At 38.9% G+C, this 26839-nt stretch overlaps 1 protein-coding gene across 1 annotated transcript in view; it reads left to right on the plus strand.

Annotated features, from left to right (window-relative positions):
* Window positions 1-26839, plus strand: part of ENPP3 (ectonucleotide pyrophosphatase/phosphodiesterase 3) — a 69569-nt gene that overhangs the window by 1500 nt on the left and 41230 nt on the right. Inside the window, exons 2-7 of the mRNA XM_008691097.1 lie at window positions 2459-2534; window positions 7461-7583; window positions 9306-9431; window positions 12427-12487; window positions 16886-16983; window positions 23666-23745. Coding sequence (XP_008689319.1) covers window positions 2459-2534; window positions 7461-7583; window positions 9306-9431; window positions 12427-12487; window positions 16886-16983; window positions 23666-23745 — 564 coding nt within the window. The remainder of the gene's footprint in view (window positions 1-2458; window positions 2535-7460; window positions 7584-9305; window positions 9432-12426; window positions 12488-16885; window positions 16984-23665; window positions 23746-26839) is intronic.

Here is a 26839-nt window from a genome sequence, read left to right on the forward strand (position 1 = left end):
TCCTGCTGAGTTTCTGTCATACAATTTCAAAAGCCGCCTTGCTGGCTCTTCTTCCAGTGTCTCAAGGCAAAACCAGCTGATTAATTGGTTTCACACCTATCAGGCTGCAATTTTCTCCTAATTCGCTACTTTCTTTAATGTCACCACCGTTCTGTCACTCAAGCATTGTTTCTAGAAGTGGATGAAACCATGTGTGTAAGCGCTGAGTCCAGGAACTAACAAAGTAAACCGTCAAGATATTCTATTTATTCGTTATCCTTCTGGGAACTTCGGAGTGTTAGCTTCTGTGCCATTTATTATATCTATCCCATCTTACAAATTCAAGAAATTATAAACCCTTGGAAGTGAAATTTTGTACATCATTTATTTTCCTTCCTTGTATACTTCTAACGGTTTACTAGTATGTATAATAGCTCAGTATTTTAAAATCATAGTTTCTAAAGTACCCTGTTGCCAAATTTTAACACAAGTTTCATTTAAAAAACTTTACATGTATCTACTGTGTTTCTAGCGCTCTTTATTCAGCCATCGAAAGCTAAATATTGGAGTCTCAGAGGTTTTTGACTCCGGAGCTCTCCCCTCTCCACTTTGTTGGTAGCATAAATAGTTTAAGATACATGTGCACCTCAATATCAAGCTTTTTCATGGGACGCCTGGGGTAACTCAGTAGGTCAAGTGGCTGCCTTCAGCTCAGGTCATCATTCCAGGGTCCTGGGATTGAGCCCACATTGGGCTTCCTGCTCAGTGGGGAGCCTGCTTCTCCCTCTCCCTCTGCTGCTTCCCTCTGCTTGTATGCTCTCTCTCCCCAAATAAATAAAATCTTTAAAGAAGAAGCCTGTTCAGAATTACTACATATTTAGAGGAAATGATTATATGAGATTAAAAATTACTATGTATTTAGAGGAAATTATTACATGAGATTCTGTAAGTTCTTCTTAAGGAACTTAAAGAATAATGCAGGGAAGAAGTAAAAAACATGGGAAAAGTACAGTCATGAAGAAACAGATACTAAAAATTAAAATTAACAGGAGAAAGTTCAAGAGCATCCTAAGGACAGCTAGGTGCTGTGTATTTTCCCATCAAGTTTGAATGCAAAAGGACCAAAGATACGATGTAAAACCCAACCGTACCGAGACGTAAATCAGATGCATGAGGTTTACCATATGGCTCTTTCCCTGTGTTTCGCTGCTTTGTGTTCCTAGTCTTGGTCACCTGTGGCTTTTGAGCATCTTAACAAGGGACTAAGTGTTAGTGATGCTGCTTAATAACTGTTTATGTTCGCTTTCCCCCTTCCATTCCCTCCATTGAATGCATGCCTGCTGGAAGGTCACTGAAACTTGGGCTACCTTTCAGACTTCATAAAACAATTGTTTTTACAGTGTTTTAACATGTTTTCCCAATCGTTGAATCCACTTCTATGGTAAGAGTTAGATGGGTCAACTTTGCCAGTTGATTTTCAGAATGAAAACAAACACAATCAATGCTAATGTAGATTTTTATTATCTAAGCAATTTTGATGGTGTGTGTTTTTTAAGTGTTTTTTTTTTAAAGCCAGAACAAAGGTTATTCGTGTTATAAAATACTTCCTAAGTAATTTGCGTGTCTGTTCCATTCATGTTTTATGGCTATATATTATTCAAGCTCTGTTACCCAGATACTTATCATTGGACTTACCGGGAGGGGGAAAATGTCAGTGGGAAGAATTCTCTTTCACTGTCTCACAGTTTATTTTTTCATTTTTTTTATGTTATGTTAGTCACCATACAGTGCATCATGAGTTTGTCCAATATATCACCGCAGAATTCCAGGCATGCATAAAGTCCAGTACACTGAAGAGCCTGGTCAGCAGTAGCAATAATGAATGACACACACACAATCTTTGGTCGCAGAGCTTCCACATCATTGGTCTGAGCTGTGGGATCAAAGTGGATCATTTGCCAGTTAATTATTTGGATGCTATATTTTTACATGTGTTGGATAGTCTCATTCCCTTCTGTAGGCCAGAGCTAGGCGGGGGGAGTGGGGCTTGGCGGGGGGACTTCTGCTCCCTAGGAGTGAGATAGTTACAGTTTTCACAGTTGAGGAATGCTTTTAGATAAATGATCTCCAAACAGGTGTCTAGTTAAGAATGAGAAATGGGCAAAGGAAAATAAATGGCTCCCATGGTTTCATTCATACTTTAACTCCATTTGGGATTAAGCTAACCAGGACTGATGTATTTGAATTTTAAGATCTGTAATAAATAGTCTTTTAAAATTCTTCGTAAAGCTTTCTTATTTTCAGGCATTAAACAAAAAAAAAACAACTGTGCATGCCTCTATCATTGCTGGATCTGGTGTCACTGTGACTAGCCCACTCCGTGCCTTTACTCTTCACTGAGAGAGCAAGGCCGGTATCTTTGTACATTTTACATTTTTAAAAAAAATTGTAAAGGTCACTTTTCCTTTTTCCTCAATAGGTTCTTCTTGCTTTGTTGGTGATTGTGTCACTTGGATTGGGGCTGGGGCTTGGACTCAGGCGACAGGAAGAGCAAGGTATACCCCTCCGTGTTTTCTCAACACAGTTCTTATTACTCATTGGTCCTCACCTTCACCCCTTGAAGCTTGTCTCCTCTCTGGAGCCCCCTCTCTTGTGCGTGGAGCAGGGCCCTGTTACGCTCCTCCTTCTCCCACATTGCACTTCCTAGGAGCCCACATCTGCGGTTAGCATTATCCACTGTCACTTCTGGACTTGACCGTTTTGCCTTCACCCCCTGCTCCCTTGTGAGTCATATCATTCCTGTATGTTCCTCTCGTTTGTCCTCGCCTTCGTAGAGGACTTTGGTAACTGGATTAAAGATTCCTGTCCCAGCACCTACTCTACTCCCTCCTATCTGCTGATAAACTTGCTCTCAAAAGTCTTGGTTGCTTCCCTCCGAGGACCTCCTGCTGTGTTAGTCCCGCACTCTCCCCGAAATTGCACTATTTCTTGGCTAGGTGATGCCACATTCTTAAATGTAGTGCAGAGTAGAAGCTTCATGTTTATTTATTTTTCCTCATAACAAGCAAAGAAAGGGGCGCCTGGGTGGCTCAGTTGGTTAAGCGTCTGCCTTTGGCTCAGGTCATGATTGCAGGGTCCCGGGATGGAGCCCCACAGTGGGGGGTCTGTTTCTCCCTATACTCTCCCTCCCCCTCTCTCTATCAAATAAATAAATAAAAATCTTAAAAAAAAAAGCAGCAAAGAAAAAATAGGAGATAGAGGCCCCAAAGTATCAAAACACATCTCTTTTGCCATATCGGATCAATGTCAACAGTACTGAAACCACTTACAAGTAACTATATGAAAAGCCTTTTCTATATCTCATTATGTATTGTTTTGGTACTTTTAGGAAGGTCAAATGTAAGGTAATTTATTCTCCTTTTTAATTTGGCTGGTTAACTTCTAGTTTGATCCCCTTGGGGAAGGTCTTATTGCTTCTTTGTTAGGGAGACTTCTCGTGAGATTAACAGTCAATTTTCCAGTTCTGTTTTCACTCAAGAATTAACAAATTAACTTCTAGTTTGACGCCCCTGGGGAAGGTCTTATTGCTTCTTTGTTAGGGAGACTCTTGGTGAGATTAACAGTCAATTTTCCAGTTCTGTTTTCACTCAAGAATTAACAAACACTCAGTACCCCTAGTGTAACGTGGAAACACGGTGGAACTGGACAGGTGGACCTTACCTGGAAAATGTCTTTTTTGGGGTCACCTGGCTGCTGTGTTTCTGAATTACAGTACCAGTCCTAGACCTAACAGATGGAGGTGCGCCACTTCAGTAGCACTGTTCTGAAGTTAGTGTGCACAGGTGTGCATCAGTTCCTGTTCTCTTATCCCCAAGTCACAGAAATCAGTTGCAAGAGGCATATACTAATCTCTGAACAAAATCTCTGATTATTTTGGCTCTTTCTCTCCCTTCCTTACTTTAGTACACCTACTGGCTGGCTTCCCAGTGTCATTGTTCCTTATTCTTGTCCTTTTATCTCAGTCTATCGGCCCTCATGGGGCATCACCCCTTCCCACCCAGGGCATTGGTACTTAACTCCAGCCCTTCCTTTACCAGCATCCTTAAAATATTCATCCCCTCATTCTTCCCATGACTGAGTCCTAATTCCCAACCCTGGACCATTTTCACCATTCTCCACTCCAATTAACCCACTTTTTATAGGCACAGTACTTTTTTTTCTAGTGTGAGTTTTTAAGTGTTCTTATAAATTTATTCTTTTATGCACACACACTTTTTAATTATTTTTCAATAATTGGTCACTGTATGCTAGGTACTATGCTAATTTCTGGAAATACAGTGGTGAAGAAAATAGACACATCCTTCAGAGAATTTACAGTCTAGCATGGAAGGCAGACATTAAAAATATAAATAAGCCAAATATACCTAATATGATAAGGAAAGGGCTAAGGGATAAGGAAGACTGAGAAGGGATTATAAAATATATGGAGTTAGGGTGGGATGGGGATGTGTATGTGAAATGACTTTTGTAAAGAGCTAAAGTGAGGGAGAAATAGGGATATCTGGGGGAAGAACATTCCAGGCAAGAGGAAAGAACAAGGACAAAGGCCTAAGTCAGGAGCTTGCCTGGCAAGTTCATTTAAAGAATATCAAAGTTTGTGAGTTGGAACTAAGAGGACAAGAGGGAGGGTAGTCATAAAATGAGATCAACCAAAGGACTGAAGAGAAGCCAAGTCAGTAAGATTGTCAAGTCAAATCTAGCCATAGGCTTTCATTCTGAGAGTGATGGGAAGTGATTGGAGTTTTGAACAGAGACACGACATGCCCTGGTTTGCTTTTCCACACACTCACTTAGGCAGCTGTGTTATGAATAAATGGCAGGGTGAAACCAGGAGATGTGGGAGACACCAATTAGGAAATTACTGCAATAATCCACACAAGCTCTATGTCTTGAACTGGGGTGGTAACGCTGTAACTGGTGAGAAGTGTTTGGATTCTGGATATCTTTGGATGTGGTAGATCGATTTATCCACACAGTGGATATGGAGAAAGAGGGAAGTCAAGAACAACGTCAAGATTTTTGGTATGAACATCTGGGAATACAGAATTTCCACAATAGAGATGGGGAACACTGTAGAAGAAGCTAGTTTCGGGAGAGTAATCAGGAACTCGGCTTTGGACATGTTAAGTTTGAAATATCTACTAGATGTCCAAGTGGAAAAGCCAGAAGGCAGTTGGATACATGAGGCTGGCTTTCAAAGGGAAGTCCTAGATGGACGTGCGATGCGGCAGTTATCAGTGTCATATGTGGATTTAAAGCAATGTGACTGGAGCATACTACCTTAAAAAGTGGGAAGATGAGGTGGGGCAGGGGGTAACCACTGACGAAGTCTAGGAAGAATTGGCCAGGGATGTGGGAGGAAAGCCAGGTGATTGGTGTATCCTGAAAGCCATGTGCAGACAATGTTTCAAAGTAGGAGATGCATATAAAAATGTAAAGGTCTTTTGTATAAATGGTATATAAATTTTTGGGGGTTACTTTTTTACTGAATGTTTCTTAAGATCCATTTAAATTGTTATGCATGCAACTGTTCTTAGGCATATATCTACTTACTACGTAGTACTCTTTAGCATGTATAGTGATAGGCTGTTTGACCTATGCCTTCCTCCCGGTGCTGGATAACCAGGTTGACTTTAGTTCCCTTACATCACATAAATCCTGCAGGTTCCCTTAAGGACCCGTGTGAGATTGCTTCATCATCTACCCAGGAATAGGATTCCTGGGTCTTAGGGTCCGTATTTTAACTTGGGTGAGTAGCCCCAGATTGCTTTCTGGAATGGCTGCCACAGCCTACTCTGTCTTTATCACGCATCCCCCCCCCCCGCCCCCCAACCCTTGGCATTATCTGGCTCTCTCATTTTTGGCAATGTAAACTTAGGTATAGAGTGTTATCTTTTATTTTAACTTTTGTTTCTCTGCTCTGCTGCTCTAGTCTGTGTTGGTTGCTCTCTTGGTTTGTTTGGTGTTCCCCTAGACCCTCCATTGTGTTGGATCTCATTATTTTTTGGATATCTGTTTCACTTCCTCATTTTGCTAAAGAACATCCTTTAGTAGCTTCTTAAAATAGGATACATAAAAGATAAAACTTGAGTCCTTATCTGTCTAAAGATATTTTCATCACCCTAACCTAACACTTGATAGTTTGGCTAGATACCGAATTCTGAGACGAGCATAATTTTCCTCTAGAAATATGAAGATATTGCTTTCCTGTCTTCTGGCTTTCAGTGTTGTTTTTAAGAAATTTGATACCATTCTGGCTTGTGATCTTTGATAGATTGCTCATGATCTTTCTCTGGGAACTTTCAAGATCTCTTTATCCCTGTTGTGCTGATCCTTTTATAATATGATTTGTTTAACAATATCATCTCCACTTTCTCTGTTTTCACTTTTAGGTACTCCCTTCCTTTTTAAAGGTCAATTATGTAGCCTTGATTATACCTGCAATATCTCTTTGCCATGTAAAACAGCATAGTATGTTCAGTCTTGGGGATTAGGGTGTGAAATCTTCTATGAAACCATCATTCTGCCTACCACACCCCTCTTTTTTTTTTTCATTTTTTCATTTACTGCTTTCATGTTTTTATTTCAAGGAGCACGCTGAATGTTATTTCTCTTTAAAATTATAGCCTTCTTTCTTATTTCATGGATAGAATATCTTCCTTTCTGAAGATCTCACTGTGCATGTGTGTGTTTGTGTTCATGATTTGGCTCAAGTCATGATTTTATGTTCCTTGCATTGTTTCCTTTCAATCAGTTTTTCTTTCTTTTTTTTTTTTTCTCATTTGTTTTGGTCTTTTATGTTGGATTTTATCTTGCTAGCCTCAAATGTCTGGTAACCATTTCTTCATGTTTGTGAGTACAGCTTGCTCATCTTTTCTCATCATAGCTATCCTCTATGTCTCCCTGTGTGATGAAGGCTACTTTTCCTAAATTCCTCCAGATTATGAGCCTTCCAGCTGGAGTGGGAGGTGGGGTGGTGTCTGCTCCATCTCCAGCCTTTAAACCAATTTAACTTTATTTAGCCTCTGCCTGTCCCTCCTATCTTCACCTAATGGTGCCTGGTGTTTCTGAGTCTGGGGCCTCTCTGGAGTCCTGAGGAAGAATCACTTATCATGTATCACTTTGCCCTGATGAATCATACAGCACAATAAAAAAAAAATCTGTCTGACCTAGTCTGTGCTAGGTACCTCTTCTCTGTGCTTCTGTCATCTAGCTCTGAGATATCAGATAACTTTTTCTTTTTAAAGATTATATTTATTTGAGAGAGAGAGAGAATCTCAAGCAGACCCCCGCTGAGCACAGAGCCTGACATGGCCTCAATCTCCAGACCCTCAGATCATGACATGAGCCGAAATCAAGAGCCACGCAGGTGCCCCTCAGATAACTTCTAAGCACTGGTTTCATTTCCTCCATCCCTACAGGCAGTTGCAGGAAGAAATGCTTTGATTCTTCATTCAGAGGACTGGAGAGCTGCCGGTGTGATATGGAATGCAAACACAGAGGCGACTGCTGCTGGGATTTTGAAGACACCTGTGTGGAACCAAGTATGGATTCTGAGGATAAGTTCATTATAGCATGTTGGTTGTCATTAACGCATGTCCAGATGCTCACCATACACCTTGTGTATTGGTTTGCTAGGGCTGCCATAACACAGAAACTGGGGGGGCTTAAACAACAAATTCATTTTCTCAGTTCTAGACGCTAGAAATCCAAGATGCAGGTTTCATCAGGGTTGGTTCTTTCTAAGGGCTGTGAGGGAGATCCGGTCCTTGCCCTTCTCCTAGCTTCTGCTGTCGGTCATTGGCTTTTGGCAGCATAACCCCAAACCCTGCCTTTGTCTTCATGGAGAGTTTCCCTGTGTCTTCACCGTCTTCCTTCTGTGTGTGTGTGTTCATACCCAGATTTCCCCTTTTATAAGAATACCAGTCACGCTGGATAAGGACCACTCCAATGACCTCATTTGAACTCGAGTATCTACAGAGATCTTTTTCTAAGCAAAGTCACATTCGTGGCAACGGGGGCTAGCACTCCAGCATTTTGGGGGGACACTATTCAGCCCACAACAGCTTGTGTACAGGATTATCGTTTCCCCTTTCTCAGTACTAAACACAGAGCCCACACCTGATTTGATTGAGGTTGAGGTTGAGGAATAATGGTCTCCAGTAGACGAAACGCTGTACATGTTGCCGGGAGTACGAGCGTCGCAAAGCGGTTTCACTACGGCTCAAGTTAATCATCTTACTCAGTTTCATTTGCAGTGGTTCTCAGATGTCAGGGTGCATAAGACTTACTTGGAAAGCTGGTGATTCTTGGCGATTCTGATGCCGGCACTCCACTGAGCACAACTTCTCTGGGTAGAAGAGACAGCTCTCAATGTTTAATTTTTTTAAGAAATCAGCAAAGGCATGTATGTGTGGGGGTGGCTAGCAGTTCAAAGAGTAACGATTAGAATAGTAGAGCTCCTTACATTGTATTTTCTGAAAAGGGCAAGGGGGAAGGGATAACTTAGTATAGATAAAATCTGTATTCCCTTTACTTAATCTCCCCCAATTTTTTCTAAGTAAATGATACCTAATGGACAATGAAGAGCTCTATACACAACAGAAGCACGTGGCAGTCACCTTTCCAAGGCATTTGTCTGAGCAGAGGGCTGATGTTGATTTTAGGCACTGCTTCCTAGCAGATGGCCCTAGGAAGCAGTCATGGGACAGCCTCTTGCTGTTTTTAGCACTGATGTTTACTTACACTGATCTGTACTGGGCACATAGCCTAGGAGAGCGCAGAGGCGTGGTGGAGGCCCTTCTAGCTCTGTTACCCCCCGCTGCGAGGTGTGCTGACCTGCCTACTTTCTCACAGATCTGACCAAGTTCCTGTAACTTCTGTTGTTACTGCCTCTTTCTTCTTGCCTGTCCTTAAACAAAACTGCTCTTGGGTGGCATCCATCACTAGTAGTTCCTCTCCGTTGGGAGCTCCTACTTTTGGGTGGGAAAAGAGCCAGTGTTCAGAGTTCTCCAAACTCAGAGGTGTACCTGCCAGGTAGACCAGAGCTGCAGCTTAAAAAACTGCATCTCTCTCTGCTACTCATGCCAAATGAAGAAAAGTGATGGGTTTCCCCTTATTTGTATTACGTATTTACATTTATTAATGCAGAGAAGCCAAAAATTTGACCTTACAATAATACAAGCATAAAGACATGGAATTTACATTTGCTATTGGGTACTTCAGTGTAAGTTAAATGTTGGGCTCTGAATTGTGCAATTTTACAGCTCGAATATGGACATGCAATAGATTTCGTTGTGGGGAAGCCAGACTAGAGTCCAGCCTCTGCTCTTGTTCAGATGATTGTCTGCAGAGGAAAGACTGCTGTGCTGACTACAAGAGTGTCTGCCAAGGTAAGCAGAGGGGGTTGGCCCATTTGCTTCTGTGTGTTCATTGACCTCAGAGCTGGCTGACCCAGGCTGCGTAAACTGAAGTAACTCAGAGACTCTTGAGCTACTCCATGTAGAAGAAACAACAACATGTTTATTGTGGGAGGAAATGTGGCTAGTGCCCTGCAGGGAGAGGGAGCTCATAGCATAGATAGTATAGAAAAGAAGAGAAAGACTCCAAAAGTTCCATATTCATTGATAAGATCTTCTCCAGTCCAATGACTATGCTAGAAATATCTGTGGTTTGAGATACCGGATGGCAGATTTAAAGTTAAAACATGATGAAAGGGGTTATCTGGCCCGTCTATCAATCCGTTAAACCAATGTTACTGTTGAAACTACTGTGTTCTGAGGGGTCAAATTACTGAGTAAGGACCTTCAGAGAGTTAATGCAGAACCAAGATTGGGATACAGGTTATTCAACTCCTGGTTCCAACTCTAAGTGACATACTGCCGGTTTAAAAAAAAAAAAAAATTACCGAACCCTCGGAACATGTAATGAAGTCTATGAAAAATGTACACAAACACACTGCAACAAAATTGCCTCAAGTTTTATCAATCCCTTTTTCATAATGCCACACCCAATAAAGGTAACTAACTTATACTTTTAATATTTCTAGGCCAAAAAGAGATTAGGTTGAATTCTGATTTTTTGTAAAAACTATAATCTCTTAGTAGAAAATAGATTTCACACTAATGGGTGAATTAATTTTTATTACAAAATATAATTGAAAATCAACTAATAAGAGCTATCAAAAAAGAAAAGTAAATGCCTGAAATGGTAACTTCTTTTTCAAATAATTATTGTTTGACATTTAATATTGAATCATTAAAAATTCTGCTAAATCCATGAAAGCAATTTCTTGTTTGCTTATTTCTGTAGGTTCACTGACACACTGCCTCTGACCTCTATTTTCCCACCTTCTCCCTCAAATATATAACTCTTAACTTTTTATGTGAAGACTGATCCTCAGGTCATATGGTAAATTTTCCCACTAAATTCATTGCACAGCACTGCTGAAATTTAATAGAACAGTAATTATTATAAGCAGTGTTGACATTTATCACCACTGCTAACTGGGTACTTTGAAGTTAATTTTATCATTTCAGTTTATTTTTCCAAATAAATGTAAATGTTTTCTCTAAGGATTCAACACTTCATTTAAAGATGTTTCATGATTTTTGCCAAAATTAAATCTTCAAGCCCAAGTTTGAAGGCATTTGAATAATTTTTGTACAAGAAACCAGCTATTCTCCTACAATTTAAATTTAAAATTTTAAAAGCTTTATGATACATTTCTAACATATATAAAAGAGAATTGTATGGTGATTTCCCTATATGTCCAGCACCTAGCTTCAGCAGCTGTCAGCTCATGGCCAGTCTTGTCTCCTCTTGACAAAGTATAATTTTCAAAAAGATAAAAACATAACTCTCATAGAAATGTAACGTGAACATGTCAAAGAGTAATTAGGTCATTCATGAGATAACCTCCTGGAATGTCCATCTGGCTCAAAGAGAATGAAGAGACTAAGTATATATATGACTGAAAGAACGTTAGAATGAAATTATAGTGTAAATTCTGGTGGGACAGAAAGGATTTGCATTTCTGCATGACAGTTTCTTTGCTATCAGGCAAGAATCACGTATGTTGCTATTACTTTTCTACCAATGAACTGTTACTGTTACTCTGTAAGATGAATGGTAAGGAATAAGCTAGATAAGGGTATATACTCCTAGGTAATTAGATAATAGGTGTGCTTTTTAGATAATGCCCAGCATGACATTAAAATGAAGCTTAGTGATCAATCCCCCTTTTGCTTATTTCCAAGTTTTGGATTTTTTTCCTTAAGAAAATACTCTTTATTCACCCCAACTTCTCTCCCCAAATTTTAGATTATTTCTAAGCAAATCCTAGAATTAATATCATTCATCTGTAAATATTTTCAGGATGTATCTAAAAATGTAAATATTTAACAAAATTACAATACCGTTAATATATCTAAAAACTTCAACTGTCGTTTATTGTCATCAAATATCCAGTGTTCTAAATTTTCTGCTTGTTTCATAGCATTTTTTTAAAAAGATTGTTTGAAGTAGGATCCAAAAAGATTCCACACATTACAAGTGGCTGCTATATACTTCGAGTCCTTTAAAAATAGTTTCTCTTTGTTTTTTTACCCCCTTGTAATTTACATGTAGGAGAAATGGGGCCTTTGTCCTGCAGAGTTTTCCCATCTGTTTTGCAGATTGTATCCTCTGTGACTTAAGCAGTTTGTCATTGCCTGCATTTCCCGAAAATTGGGAGTTAGAATTAGAGGACTGTTAAGATCCAGGTGCAATGTATTTATTTATTTTGCAAGCATACTCCATAGATGGTGGCGTTCCTTCCATCAAGAGGCACATCTTGTCTGCTTGTTGCTTTTTCTGGGATGTTGGCCATTGATGATCATTGCATATATCCATCAAGGGATACAAGTGATGGTATTTATACTCTATCATTTCTACTTCATTAGTTAGCTGGAATGTTCTATAAACAGAAATATTCATACAGTAAAATTTTCTTAGTTAAGTTAAAACTTTCTATGTTTCATTTTTCCCAGTTGAAATCAATTATTCTCATTGGCCGCATCTGCCCCCCGACAATGATTTCTTTTCTCTTTTCTTTAGATGGTATATCTATATTTATTAAACTCTTTTTTTTTTTCTAGTTGTCTCTTTCCAGCTAAAACAATCACCTTTGTTTTTCTTGGTAAAGATGAGCTTCTTGGTATTCAATCTGTCCAAATCTCTGGGAAAACACTGATCTTTTCAACATGTGGAATAGCACTTAACATGTTCTGGAAGAGTTTAGTCATTGGAATAACATGAATGAAGTAGTTTGGAAAGATCATGTTCTTTGAACATTTGTTTCTCTTTTCTGTGGTGCAGCTGTCTAAAGATTTCGATCTTGTTTTTCAGGAGAAACCTCATGGGTGAAAGAAGAGTGTGGCACAGCCCAGCAGTCTCAGTGTCCAGAAGGGTGAGACTACGGGGAGTTTTTATCCTCCTTTTACATGGAATGTAGCTGAGAAGCAGGGTGGCATTTCCTCGGCTTTACTTATGTTTTAAAACAGTACACTTAACCAACAATTAGGATTCTTGGTGGCTTCAAACTCAGACTTCTGTTCATGTCATTATTTGCAAAGCATTTTTAATTAATTTTTTACATTCATGTCTTAAAACAATGACTTAAAAAAGTGGTTGAAGTATTAAATGCTAGCATTTTCAGGGTCCTCTGGTCAGGACTAGGATTTAGATCTGAATTACTCTAGCCAGAACTCATTCCTATGAACATCCTGGAACTTTGAATTTACAGTTACTGAAGAAAGGGATAGAAGTTTGTCCATGGAAGGCCTTACAAGGAAAAGTGGATGAGGAAAACTTTATCATGTGTACATGAGTGATGAACGCATGAGGTGAAACACCTCATCCCACCCCTCTCAAGCCTCTCTTCCACATATTTATAATGGCTGCTATTGGACCTTTCCCAGCCCTGGAAGCATGCCCCACGTCACCTCCTAGTCAGGGTGAATTTCCCCTCCAGTTGCCCCTTCTGCCCTTCACTGACTTCATTCTTCTGGCCCAAACAGTGGAAGGAAGATGTTGAGGTAGAAGAAAAATGGAATATCTGGCTGTAGGAAGAATTGGTGGAGTCATTTTTAGGTTGCATTATTTTATTTAAAGAATGTGTGTGGAAAATGTCTGTTTTTGTACCATGCTACTTTGGTTTACCCCAATCCTCAGATCCAGCTGCCCTGTTCAGTGCCTTCTGGGTGGAAGAGCAAAAAATGTAGAATAAAAAGGATACTTGAGTATATTTGCTCTAGTCAATTCTCTAAGCTTCATCTATAAAATTGTAGTAGTTATAATAATAATAATAATAATAATAATAATAATGCCAAGTTCAGAAGATTTCATGTGAGAAGTCAACATCTTGATCCCATAGGTAAACGTTTGACCTTGTTTTTAAGCTGCAAGGTTATTTGGATGGGATATTTGAATATAAAAGTTTTAACAGCCTTATGCTAATGAATTTATGAAGAATAAGTATTTCCAATGCAAATTGCAATGCACCACTTGAACTTCTTGATGAGTTTTCTATATATGGTAGTTAAAACAATCCTAATTTTCCATTTTATTTTTCTTTTGAGGTATGATCTGCATATATTGAAATGCTCACATTTATATGTACAGTATAATGAGATTTGGAAATTCAGAAGCCCATGTAACCCAGAGATACAGATTATTTCCAAGATAAAGAATATTTCCATCACCCCAGAAAGACATCTCATGTGCTTATTTCTATCACCATAGATTCCTGTTGTAGAATTTCATACAAATGCAATCATCCCATATGTTCCCTTGTGTCTTTTCTCTTAATCCAATGATTTTGAGACTCATAAATATTATTGCATGTATTTACCACATCTCTCACATGGGCTGTTGCACAGCGTGTGTGTGTATGTGTGTGTGTGTGTATGTACACACATATGTATACACACACACACACACCCATTTTTTTTTTTTGATTAACACATTGGTCCCATTCTCTTTTCATATTATTTCTATTTGTTCTTTAGGTCCAAGTACACATGTCTGCTCTTACCTTACAAACATCAAATCTGACATCCCCTATGTAGTTGAATAGCATCCTGTAATCAAATCTACCCCTTAACCACTCCTGTTTACTTCTCAGTTTCATCCCCTAGATTAGGGCTTTAATTCCTTCATGCCTTTATTTTCAATACCTAGCATAATGTCTGAGTCCAATATTTGTTAAATGAATTACACTACAATAACTGTGTATTATGGGAAACCAAATAGACTTGTCCTCTGGACTCTCCTCAACAGTTTCTTTTACAATATGGAATTAGATGGCCAGGCTGATATTTTTCTAGCTTTACTCAGCACCTTGAAAAACACAGAAGTTATTTTTCTTATTAATAGTTTATATTAGGGGTGTCTGGGTGGCTCAGTCGGTTAATCATCAGACTCTTGATTTCAGCTCTGGTCATGCTCTCATGGATAGTGGGTGAACCCCACATCAGTCTCCATGTTCCGCGGGGAGTCTGCTTGAGATTCTTTCTCTCTCTCCCTTTGCCCCTCCCCCTGTTCACATGAATTCTCATGCTCTCTCTAAAATAAACAAATAAATCTTTTAAAAAAATAGTTTGTATTAGCATTCAGAACTTTCTCCATAATAATATTGAGTATTCGTCAGAATTTTTAAGGAATACTCTAAGCAATTTTCTTGAAAAAGTGTGTTTTTGCTTAAAAATTTATTTTTTTCAATTTTTTTTTCTAACATCACTTATCTATTTATTTATTGAAGAAATATTTTATGAGCAAAAACTTGCACCAGATGTATTACAGAATAAGGGATAAAAGGCATGTTTCCTCACCTAGCATTAGGGGATTGCACTATTTTTTTCAATTTTTAAAAAATTAACGTATAATGTATTTGTTTCAGGGGTACAGGTATGTAACACCCAGCACTCACCACAACACATACTCTCCCCAGTGTCCATCACCAGCCACTGCATACCCCCTGCTTAAATATTTCAATGTGAAGCTCCTTGAGCACAGAGCTTCACATACTCAGTTGCATGCGGTATATTTGGAATTTAAAACAAATGTTGGTGTTTATAGCTGCTATTCATAATAGCTCCAAAGTGGAAATTACCTAAATGCCCAGCAACAGTAGAATGATTAACTTGTGGTTTATTCATTCACTGGACTGCAAGACAGCCATGAGAATGAATGATCTACAACTACATGTAACAGTATGGATTAACCTCAAACCTAAGGTTCAGTAAAAGAAGCCAGGCACAACAGAATACAAACTGTTGGATTATGTTTGCATGTAAATATAAAATCAGTTACAGGCACAACGTATCTCTGTTTGAGGTCAAGCTACTTCTTACCCTTGGTGGGGGTGTGGTTTGCAGGGGCTGTTGAGTGGAAAGGAGCCGGAAGGGAGAATTCTAGTGTGCTGGTATTCTGTTTCTTGATCTGGGTGGAGTTCAGTTAGGAAGTTAGGAAACATTTATCAAACTACACATCTATGAAATGTGTGTGGGCATGTGTATATAAAATATATACAAGTAAAATTTTTAAAGTGAAAAAAATTGAACAAAGAAAAGACAGTCTTTGGCTACACCCTGAGAGTTACCTTCTGTCACTTTAACTTAAATTTAAAAGATTAAAATATTAAAATATTAAAAACATTGTAATGCGTTTGATGTTAATATTAACATAGTGAGATTAGAATAAAGAACCGAGGGGCACCTGGGTGGCACAGCGGTTAAGCGTCTGCCTTCGGCTCAGGGCGTGATTCCGGAGTTGTGGGATCGAGCCCCACATCAGGCTCCTCTGCTATGAGCCTGCTTCTTCCTCTCCCATTCCCCCTGCTTGTGTTCCCTCCTCACTGGCTGTCTCTATCTCTGTCAAATAAATAAATAAATAAAATCTTAAAAAAAAAAGAATAAAGAACTGAAAGGGTAAACTTTAGCATAATAAAAAACCTCATAAGCTATAGAGTTCCTAAATTTCATATCATAATTATATCCAAAATACAGTAGAAGAATTAACTTTTACAATTTTTGAGTTTGAGCCTCATATTCAGTAATCATTGCTCTTGACTCTTCAGCAAAGTCAGGTCCATGAAAGGTCTGCAGTTAACAGCCCCATTTCTGGGGATGTTTTGTTAATGCTCTGCTCACATGCTGCTGACCTCTGAAAAACTGCAGTTAATTAGCTCCATATATACTCATTACTGTAAAATACTAAATATATTTGAGGTAGGGCAATGATACTAATGTTCTGTGATAGTGATTCCAAAGTATTAGGTGAGTGGGTTGGGACTGAGTTATGAGAGGTCGAGTAACTGCTTAGAGTTCAATAGCTACTAAAGACTGAAGCTAAGGGATTACTGACCTGCTAACATTACTAATATGCTAATTAGGGGTTCCTTACATACCGCAAGTACTGATTCTTAAGGGAGATAACAATTTTTATTTTATTTTTTAAATTTTTCTAGAAGATTCTATTTATTTGAGAGAGAGAACCCGAGAGCACAAGAAGGGGGGAGGGTCAAAGGGAGAAGCAGACTCTGTTGAGCAGGGAGCCGGATGCAGGGCTTGATCCTGGGACTCCGGGGATCACAACCTGAGCCGAAGGCAGCCACTTAACCGACTGAGCCACTTGGGCGCCCCAAGAGATAACAATTTTTAAAAAGAAAAAAAAATGACCCAGGATTGTTTTCTTACTGTACCTTCTAAGCATTTTCTAATTTAGAGAATTGTAAGTAGTACAGAAAATTGTCTTTATTTTTTTTACAATCAAAATAATAGACTAATATTTTATTTTCCATTTTCAGATTTGAACTGCCACCAGTTATTTTGTTTTCCATGGATGGATTTAGAGCTGAATATTTGCAGACATGGGACACCCTCATACCTAATATTAATAAACTGAGTAAGTCTTCCACAGCCTCAGGCACACAATGGATAAGGACACTAGTTCACCAGTCTGTAGATGGGTACCTTCATTCCTGACCTTCCATATTAGTCGTTTGCCTTCTCCCAGGTCCTCCGAAGATCCTGAGGAATTTATCACTCATGTTATCTATTTTCATACTTGTTAGCTTCTCCTTATTTTGTAGCACGTTTATCTTTTTGTTTGTTTATTGTGATTTGTTTTGTATTTGAACATAACTTCCATCCTAAGAAAATCTCTTCACATACACTGTCCCCATAGTGGTGTTTGTCAGACTTGGGTGCTGGGTCTTAGCAAGAAGAATGTGACCAGCGGGGACAGGAGCCTGAAGGAGCCTGAGTGGCAGAACAGAGCCGGCACATAACCAGTGCTCCAGGAGGCAGAAGTCCAGTATCTGTGTCTGGTTCTGGAAGTCAGTTGCCGGGAAGCTGGCTCCACAGCCTCGTAGTGATCTGAGACTGCGGGCAAGCTGACTTCACCTGCTGGTACCCATTCTCTTGAGTTGTAAAATCGTCCCTTCCTACCTGATGGGCATTCTGCGAGTACACACGGAATGATTTTTAGCCGCTATTACAAGTACTGGTTTTATTGTCATCTTAATCAGGATGTTACACTTCTATTCAGGATACTCGGCCCTCATACGATTTTATAAGGTTATTAATAAAGAGAAATTAAGTGCCTAAGGAGGCAGAGCCAAGAAGTATCAGAGTATGGTTAGAGCCAGAGGGTCGGCTCCCGGGTCTATAGTCTTCACTGCCCCACAATTCTTTCTTTCTTCCCCCTTCTGCCTTCGTTTGGCTCCAAGGTCCCCCAAGTTTATCAACAATTTTTCTGGTGTCCTGTTTTTATTTTTCTCCAGATAACTAAAAAATAGCTGTTTGACACAAGCCATTCCTTTGTTTTGGTCTCAGTTTCCTCACCTGTAGAATGAGAGGATTAGCTCTAATGATTTCTACTGTTCATTCCAGCTCTAAAATCCCGTGATGGACTGCTTCCCCCTCTAACACAAGGTGCTTTGTCACTTCAGCTTTTCTCTTGCTCTCTGAGGCAGATCCTTAGCAAAAACATCGAGAGTCTGGGGTTCTGACAGAACTGGCTCCAAATTCGGGATTTGCCATTGAAACGCTGAGTTGCTTTAGCCCTGAAAGTTAATGAACACCTCCCACAGTTTCTGTTTCCTTATCTGCATTTTCCTTGATAATCTGGATATCAAATTCTCTATCCAAAGAGAATTTAGCTAACCAGGCTGAGCTGAACCCCTTTTGAAGTGGCATTATTTGATTTGCTCATCCCACTCAGGGTTGGAAATGACACCAGTGAAAAATATTGGGCCTTGGAGAGTGTTCCCTTTCTAAGGTTTAATATGTATTTTTTAAGTCACGCAGACAAGGTTTTGATCCTTTAAGGTATAAACATCACTAACTAGAGCTACCAAGGCAAAATGGGATGTTAGCTTTCAGGAGACCCGATTAAGAGTAGATGTGATAAGACTTAGGATTAGGATGTCCTGGGAATGGTAGGCTTGAGGGAGGTGTATGACAACAGGCATCACGTTAAGGAAGTCTAGAACCCCATCTCCAGTGTCCCATCAAGCCCTCTGGGTTGGGTGACAGTGACAGTGGTCATGGAAACCGAGCATGAATTAATACCACAGCACCATGAGTCATATCTGTGATGGTTAAAAGGGCTCAGACTCAACTCTAGTGAGCAGGTGAGGTCATTGTCTTGCCTGAGTGTGGGTGGGAACAGAAAAAAAGGGGTCATCCCCAAGAACAGGAAACTGTCCGGTAAGATAGAGGTGATTTGGCTTGAACTTCAAGTCAGGTTTCCTGGAAAGTTGGGCGAGAAACTGGGGACAGAATAAGACTAGTAGAACAGGTGTATCTGACAGGCAACGTTTACAGAGTTTTGAAGATTAGAGTTAGCAAGGTTTACATTCATGAATAATAGAACTCTTAAATTCTCCACAGCAGACGCCATTTGCTGTCTGCCCCCTTCACCTCCTCCTCCTTCTCTTTAATTTTATTGTGGGAAGAACACTTAACATGAGACCTAACCACTTAATAGACTTTTAAGTATATAATGTAATACTGTTATCTGTAGGCCCAGTGTTGTACAGCTGATCTCTAGACTTCATTCATCTCATGTAAATGAAATTTTATACCCATTGATTAGCAACTCTCCACTTTCTCCTCCCCACAGACCCTAGCAACCCCCATTCTATTCTTTGCTTCTATGAGTTTGAATCTTTTAGATGTCTCAGATAAGTGGAATCATGCAGTATTTGTCTTTCTGTGACAGGCTTGTTTCATTTAATGTCTTCGAGGTTCATCCATAGGGTTGCATATTGTAGAATTTCCTTCTTTTTTTTTAAGGCTGAATCAAGTTCCATAACTTAAAACATGCATTTATCTGTCAATGGACATTGAGGTTTTTTTCCTACATCTTGGCTGTTGTGCATAGTGTTACACTGAATATGGGAGTGTTAATATCTCTTCAAGATCTTGATCTCAGTTCTTTTGGATAAACATCTGGAAGTGGGATTGCTGGATCATAGGATAGTTGTATTTTTAACTATTTGAGGAACCTCCATACTGTTTTCTACAGTGGCTGTACTATTTTGTATTCTCACCATCCGCATCCAAAAGTTGCAATTTCTCTGTGCCCTTGCCAGCACTCGCCTTTCGTGTTTCTGACAACAGCCATTCTAACAGGTGTGCAGTGATAACTCATTGTGGTTTTGATTTGCATTTTCCTGATTTAGTGACATTGATTATCTTTTTGGTTTTTTTTTAAGATTCTGTTTCTTTTTTTGTCAGAGAGAGACACAGAGAGCGAGCGCACAAGCAGGGCGAGCAGGCAGAGGGAGAAGCAGGCTTCCTGCTGAGCAAGGAGCCTGATGAAGGACTCGATCCCAGAACCCTGAGCCAAAGGCAGATGCTTAACCAACTGAGCCACCCAGGCATTCCTGATCATCTTTTCTTACACGTGTTGGTCGTTTGTAGGTCTTCTTCAGAGAAATGTCTATTCAAGTCCTTAGCAAAATTTTCAGTGGGTTTTTAGTTTTTCTTTTCTAGAGTTGTAAGAGTTCATTATATATTTTAGAAATCAATTCCTTACCAGATACACGGCTTGTAAACATTTTCTTCCATTCCATGTTGTTTCTGTTGATGGTTTCCTCTGTCGCACGGAAGCTTTTTAGTTTGATACAGTCCCACTAGTCTATTTTTGCTTTTGTTGCTTATGCTTTTGGTATCATATTCATGAAATCATTACTAAAACCAATGTCATGAATCTTTCCTCCTCTTTTCTTCTAAGACTTTTACAGTTTCAGGCTTTATATTTGAGTCTTTAGTTCATTTTGAGTTAGTTATTTTTTATGGTGTTTGAAAGGGTCCAGCATCTACTGGAAAAGCTTGGTTTTTCGTTGTGGGAATGATGTTAGCTGTGGGCTTTCCACATATGGCATTTATTATGTTGAAGTAATATCCCTTCACTTCTGGTTTGCTGACAGTTTTTATCGTGAAAGGGCATTGAATTTTATCACATGCTTTTCATGCATCTGTTGAGATGATCATGTGATTTTTATCCCGTATTATATTAATGTGGTGCATCACATTAAGATTTTTGCATCTGTGTTCATCATGGATATTGTCCTACAGTTTCCTTTTCTTGTAGTGTCTTTGTCTTTGATATCAGGGTAACGCTGTCCTCGTAAAATGAGTTTGGAAGTGTTTTCAGTGTTTTGGAAGATTTTAAGAATGATAGCATTAATTCTTAAAATATTTGATAGAATTCAGCAGTGAAGCCTTCTAATCCTAGGATTTTCTCTAGAAAGGTGTAGTCTAGCTAAACGTTTGTTAATTTTATCTTTTCGAAAACCAAGTTTAATTTTCATGATTTTAAAAATTATTTTTCTATTCTTTATTTTATTTATGTCTGCTGTAATCTTTATGGTTTCCTTCTACTAACTTTGGGTTTCACTTGTTCTTTTCGAGTTCCTCAAGGTGTAAAGTTAGGTTGTTTATTTGAAGGTTTTTTTAAGTGTAGCTGTTTGTTGCTATATGCGTGCATCCTCACTGCTTTTGCTGCTTCTCTCGGCTGTTCACCTACTCATCCATTTCGTTTTCTGCTCTTCCTTATAGTTTGTAGTTACTCGGGGTATGTGTTTATTCCATTTATATTTTCAGATTTTTTTGGCTGGTACTTCCCTTTTAAAATTTTTTTTAAGGAGTAAATTATATAAACAATAAACTTTTTAAAACAATATTAAAATGTAAATAGTAGGGGAAAATACGTATCTAATAGAATAACTGCAACCAACCCACAAACAATAAAACTCTTGCCCTGATCTCATCTCTGCAGAAGCAACTACTCTTACCGGTTTATTGTGTGTCCTTCCAGAATGATTCTTTTTAGTTTTAATTTAGATTATTAAATTCTGGGAGAAACAATCATAGAAGACTTTGCTTTCTGTGAGCTGTTCTACAACAGCTGTGGTTCAAAGGCAGGTGATCCAAATGGTAGCCTGAGTCATGGATAATCAGCAGGTGTGTCCTGCTTGGGACATTCGCAATAGGGAGGTGTCATGTTCTTCCATTACCAGTAGCTTAGTTTATATTTTATTTTATACTCAGTGCCTCTAGGCATTTAAGAATTTAATTACATTACCCATGTTTGAAGGAAATAAAAACAGAAACTGACTTTATATTTGTTTATTTTGTATGTTTTTTCTCCTACTTAAATTCTTTTCATTGTATAATGAATTGGATCTCATTTTATTTTCTTATCATATGACTTTGTAACAGTAAGAAATGTATCTTTCTATGATTGAGAATGAGATTTCTTTATTGGTAGTATTAACTAAAAGAAAAGAAGGTTATTTTAATCTTCAATTATACTTAGGACTGAAATCGCAGGGCAGGCCTCAACCTTAGGTACAACAGAACCACTAGGGATGCTTGCCACAAATGTAGATTTTATTGATTGATTGATTGATTGATTGATTGAACTCCCTTTTCTTCACCTTCCACCTACCCCTCCATTCCTACCAGAGTCCTGTTCAGTAAACTTGATATGGAGCCCAAAAAGGTTCTGAAGGAGGTAATCCCCAGGTCATATTGGAAACACTGCGTATTGGACCAACTCCAAGCCTAGTTGAGCAAACATTATTTCTAGCTCCAAACTTTGTTACTTTCTGGACAACAATCATTTTTGCTTTTTGTTTTCACCTAAATAGAATTGATAATGATGAAGCTTTGTTTTAGAATTTGAGTTGACAGGACTTGGGTATGGAAAATTTCTCACATTTCACTGTTGCAGAGGGAGCGGCAATGCTGCAGTGGTTCTGACCTCCTTCTGCGGGGTCATTGCACAGACCGAAAACAACAGGACATTTGAGAGCAAAATTGACGCCATGCTTTGTGGAAAACAGATCACAGGAAACTGCAGTGATCCAGTTGAAAACTATACTGAAAATAATAAGTAGTAAAGTTAGCTCGTTTTGTGTTACTACATGACATGGGCGTATGCTCTGATACAAGTCGAATTCCTTTTCAGTTTTCTAGATAGTTGTGTTGACTTTTTTTATATTGGATACTGTCATACAAGAACTATTAGCTGAGATGCAAATGTGATCTAGACATTCTCATCCTAATGACCGGGGTCAGGAAGAGGGGAGCAGCAAAAACAAAGTTGATGGCAATGTATAATTTAGGGTATGCTTAGCTGAGGGGTCAGCAAGCTGTGACCCATGGTCAAAACTGTTTTTCTGTGTCCTGCTAAATGCTAAGAATTGTTTTATATTCTTAAATGGTTGGGGGGAAAAGAATATTTTGTGACATGTACAAATTACATGAAATTCAAATTTCAATTTTCATAAATTTTTATTGGAGGACAGCCATGCTCATTTGTTCACGTAGCACCTGCGGATGTTTTTGGGCCTCAATAGCTGAGTTGAGCCATTATAACAGACTGTATGGATTTACAAAGCTGAACATATTTATCTGTCCTTTACAGAAAAATGTAGACCCTTGATTTGGCTCACTTCTCTACAAAAAACTGACATTCCTTGGGATGGAGAAATTGTAGGCATCAGAAATTCAACCTCTTTCCATCTTTAATCCACTCTTTAGTTACTTTTTTATTTCTCTGGAAAATGTTATGTTTAAGTTTTTATTTATAAAATAAACTCAAATTTTTCCCCCATGGGGAAAGCCTGTTGTTGTTTTTACTGGAGGTGCAGGTGACACGTGACAGTTCATAAAATGGCTTCAAAGGTAGGGGTGAGAGGGGAGATAAAAAATAACATGGGGTGGGAAAGAAAAAATAACCAGGAGGAGGTAAAAGCTGGCTGGTTCCTTCTCAGCCTGATTTAGGAGAGGGAGGTGGTGCCTCTGAACAATATGATGGATACCTTCCTTCAAACCAAATGGTAGCTCTAGGGATCTTTTGAATTGGAGTCCCTCCAGTATGGTGGTGGTCGGGGTTCCCCACTGTTGATGGCAGTCAAGGTCTGCTTTGCCCCTGCCAAGCAGCCCAGGTCCTCGCCTCTGGGACTGTGGGCTGCCTGGGTCCGGGGGGCTGCTGCCACTGCCACGGGAAGTAGGGGCGGTTTTGTGGGTGCTGGGGCTTCTTAATTTCTCACTTTGCTTTGTTGCAGAAACTTGTGGAATTCATTCGAAATACATGAGAGCTGTCTATCCAACCAAAACCTTCCCAAATCATTACACTATTGTCACGGTAAGTGCTTGGCCCAGTGGCAAGACCGACAGGCCATAGACAGGCAACTGGTCACCACGGACACGCTGAGGCACGGCCACACTGAGCTCCATGACACACATTTCACAGGCACACGTGGTGACAGTTCATGGCTTAATTCAGGCTAGGAAGTAGCACCTCATTGCGAGGCCAGTCCAGTGCTCTGTGGTGTGAAGTCTGATGAATGTCCCAGCAGTAGGCTAATTCATCTGTGCGACAGGCCAGGGTAGCTTCTTGGATGTGAGAAACACCGTTCTCCTTTGATCTTTGGAGTTGCCTCCACTTACCTGAAAGTCAGCTATGGTAGGCTATGTGTGAGGACAGCCACTTTGATGTAGGAAATTTCTTGTTTTCCTAATCTTTTCGTTGTCTGTAACTTGACAAAGCCATCTGTTTTAAATAAATTCATTCTGGCTAGATCGCTTTGGATAAAACAAATAAACCAAGTGAATTGTCATGTATGGTAAGACATAAGTGAAATGACCAATTTGAACTCAAAATAAGATTTATGTAACATTTATAGATTTAGAACACATACTAAGGAGTCCTTCACCTCAGCCTTTGTTACCAAAGGGTATTGTGTCTTTGCAACTTTGAACTTATTCTTTTATTACTGGGAAACAGTAACTATAACATTTAAATTGTAACTCGTAAGTAATAATATGTAATGTACGCATGTATGCTTGGGTGTGTATACATACACACACATACATATGTGTATACATATATATACTTGCAGATTTTCCTAAATACTAAAATTGCACCGCTCACGTATTCCCACCTGAGGTCTACCAAGGTGACACTCTGCTGTTCATGTTGTAGCTCTCATACAGTAAACAAATGTTGTTTCCACAGTCTACTGCCTATCCAGTATCATATTTTTCACGTTTGTGCTTTTTGTTGATGATTTATAAATCGCTGCTTAAAATAGCCCTCAAGCGTAGTGCTAAGTGCTGTCTAGTATTCCGAAAAGCAGGATTGCCATGATGTCCCTCATAGAGAAGATACATGTGTGTTAGATAAGCTTGATTCAGGCCCGAGTTATAGCCAAACAACAACCTAGGTTACGTGAGATATCTTTAAACAGAAACAGACAAAAACAAGATTATGTATTGATCAGCAGACAAAAATGTTGTGACTAGAGGCTTGCAGGAACCTATCCCTGTATTTTCCCGAGGAGTAGCGGTNNNATTCACTGAATCAGTGCTTGCAGCAACTTTATAGAACATAATTATCACAGGCAATAGGGAAACACAAATAAAAACTACAATGAGATATCACCTTACACCTGTCAGAACGGCTAGCATCAAAAAGACAAGAAATAACAAGTGGTGGCGAGGGTGTGGAGGAAAAAAGAAAGATGCACTGTTGGTAGGAACGTAGATAGGTGCAACCACAGTGGAAAACAATACGGAATTCCTTCAAACAATTAAAAATAGAAATACCATATGATCCAGAAAGAAAAAGAAAGAAAGTGAAAGCACTAAATTGAAAAGACATACACCCTATGTTTATTGCGGTATTATTCACAACAGCCAAGTTATAGAAGCATTTTCACTGTCCGTTGATAGATGAATGTATAAAGAAGATGTGGTATATATGGAATTCTTTTTCATTTTTTTAATTTAAACTCAATTAACATTTAGAGTATTACTAGCTTCAGGGGCAGAGTTCAGTGATTCATCAGTTGTATATAACACTCAGTGCTCATTACATCAAGTGCCCTCCTTAATGCCCATCACCCAATTACCCCATCCCCCCACCTCCCTCCCCTCCAGCAACCCTCAGTTTGTTTCCTATGATTAAGAGTCTTTTATGGTTTGTCTCACTCTCTGATTTTGTCTTGTTTTATTTTTTCCTCCCTTCCTCTATTCTCTGTTTTGTTTCTTAAATTCCACGTATGAGTGAAATCGTATAACTGTCTTTCCTTGATTGAATTATTTCTCTTAGCAAAATACCCTCTAGTTCCATCCATGTCATTGCAAATGGCAAGATATTCTTTTTGATGGCTGAGTAGTATTCCATTGTAGATGGCATATATGGACTATTACTCATCTATAAAAAAGAATTATATCTTGCCATTTGTGACAACATGGATGGACCTACAGGGTGTTATGCTAAAGTGAAGTAAGTCAGACAGAGAAAGACAAATAGCCTATGATTTTACTTATATATGGAATCTAAAACCAAAACAAATGAACAAACTAACCAGCAAAAACCAAAATAACAAACAAAATCATAAATACAGAGGACAAACTGGTGATTGCCAGAGGGAAGGGAGTTGGGGGGATCAACAAAATAAGTGAAGGGGATTAAGAGATACAAACTTCCAGTTATAAAATAAATGAGTCACAGGGATGAAGGGTAGAGCATAAGGAATATAGTCAACAATAAGGTCATTATGTTGTATGGTGACAGATGGCAACTACGCTTAACCATGGTGAGCATAGGTTAATGTCTAGAATTGTCAGATCTCTGTGTTGTACACCTGAAACTGCTGTAACATTGTATGTCAACTATACTTCAATAAAAAAAGAATTACGTATACATAAATATACGTACATTATGTATGTAACACATATATAGCATATGTATGTATAAATAAAGGGTTATATACATAAGTGCTGTTAATTTACTGTATATACATACGTGTGTCCATATTCATATACATAGAAATATTCTGATGTAATGACTCTAAATCTACCTAAAATTAGTTACAAATGCGTGGCATATCATAGGCTTTCAATGAAATGTATAGAGTAAATATGTGATCAGATTGAAGGAATGATTGGGTTGATTGATGAGTGGAAGGGAAGATGGTTACAGACGAGGCAGGCTCCCTTCTAAAGTGCTGGTAACACACTTGAACCCCTTTACCCAAGATATTTGATACTTGAAAAAGTTTCCTAGTAGTATATTTCTTACAATTTTCGGCAAACGTAACCAGTGGCCGATCATTATAATATAGGAAACTTAAACTAACAGTAATTAATCACATACAAGTTATATTAACACCATCAGCACAAGCCATCTGCCAAAGTCATTCATTTGCTGCTCTAGACTATGGTAGAGCCAG

Source organism: Ursus maritimus, unplaced genomic scaffold, assembly GCF_017311325.1.
Source record: "Ursus maritimus isolate PB19 unplaced genomic scaffold, ASM1731132v1 scaffold_13, whole genome shotgun sequence".
Taxonomy (NCBI): domain Eukaryota; kingdom Metazoa; phylum Chordata; class Mammalia; order Carnivora; family Ursidae; genus Ursus; species Ursus maritimus.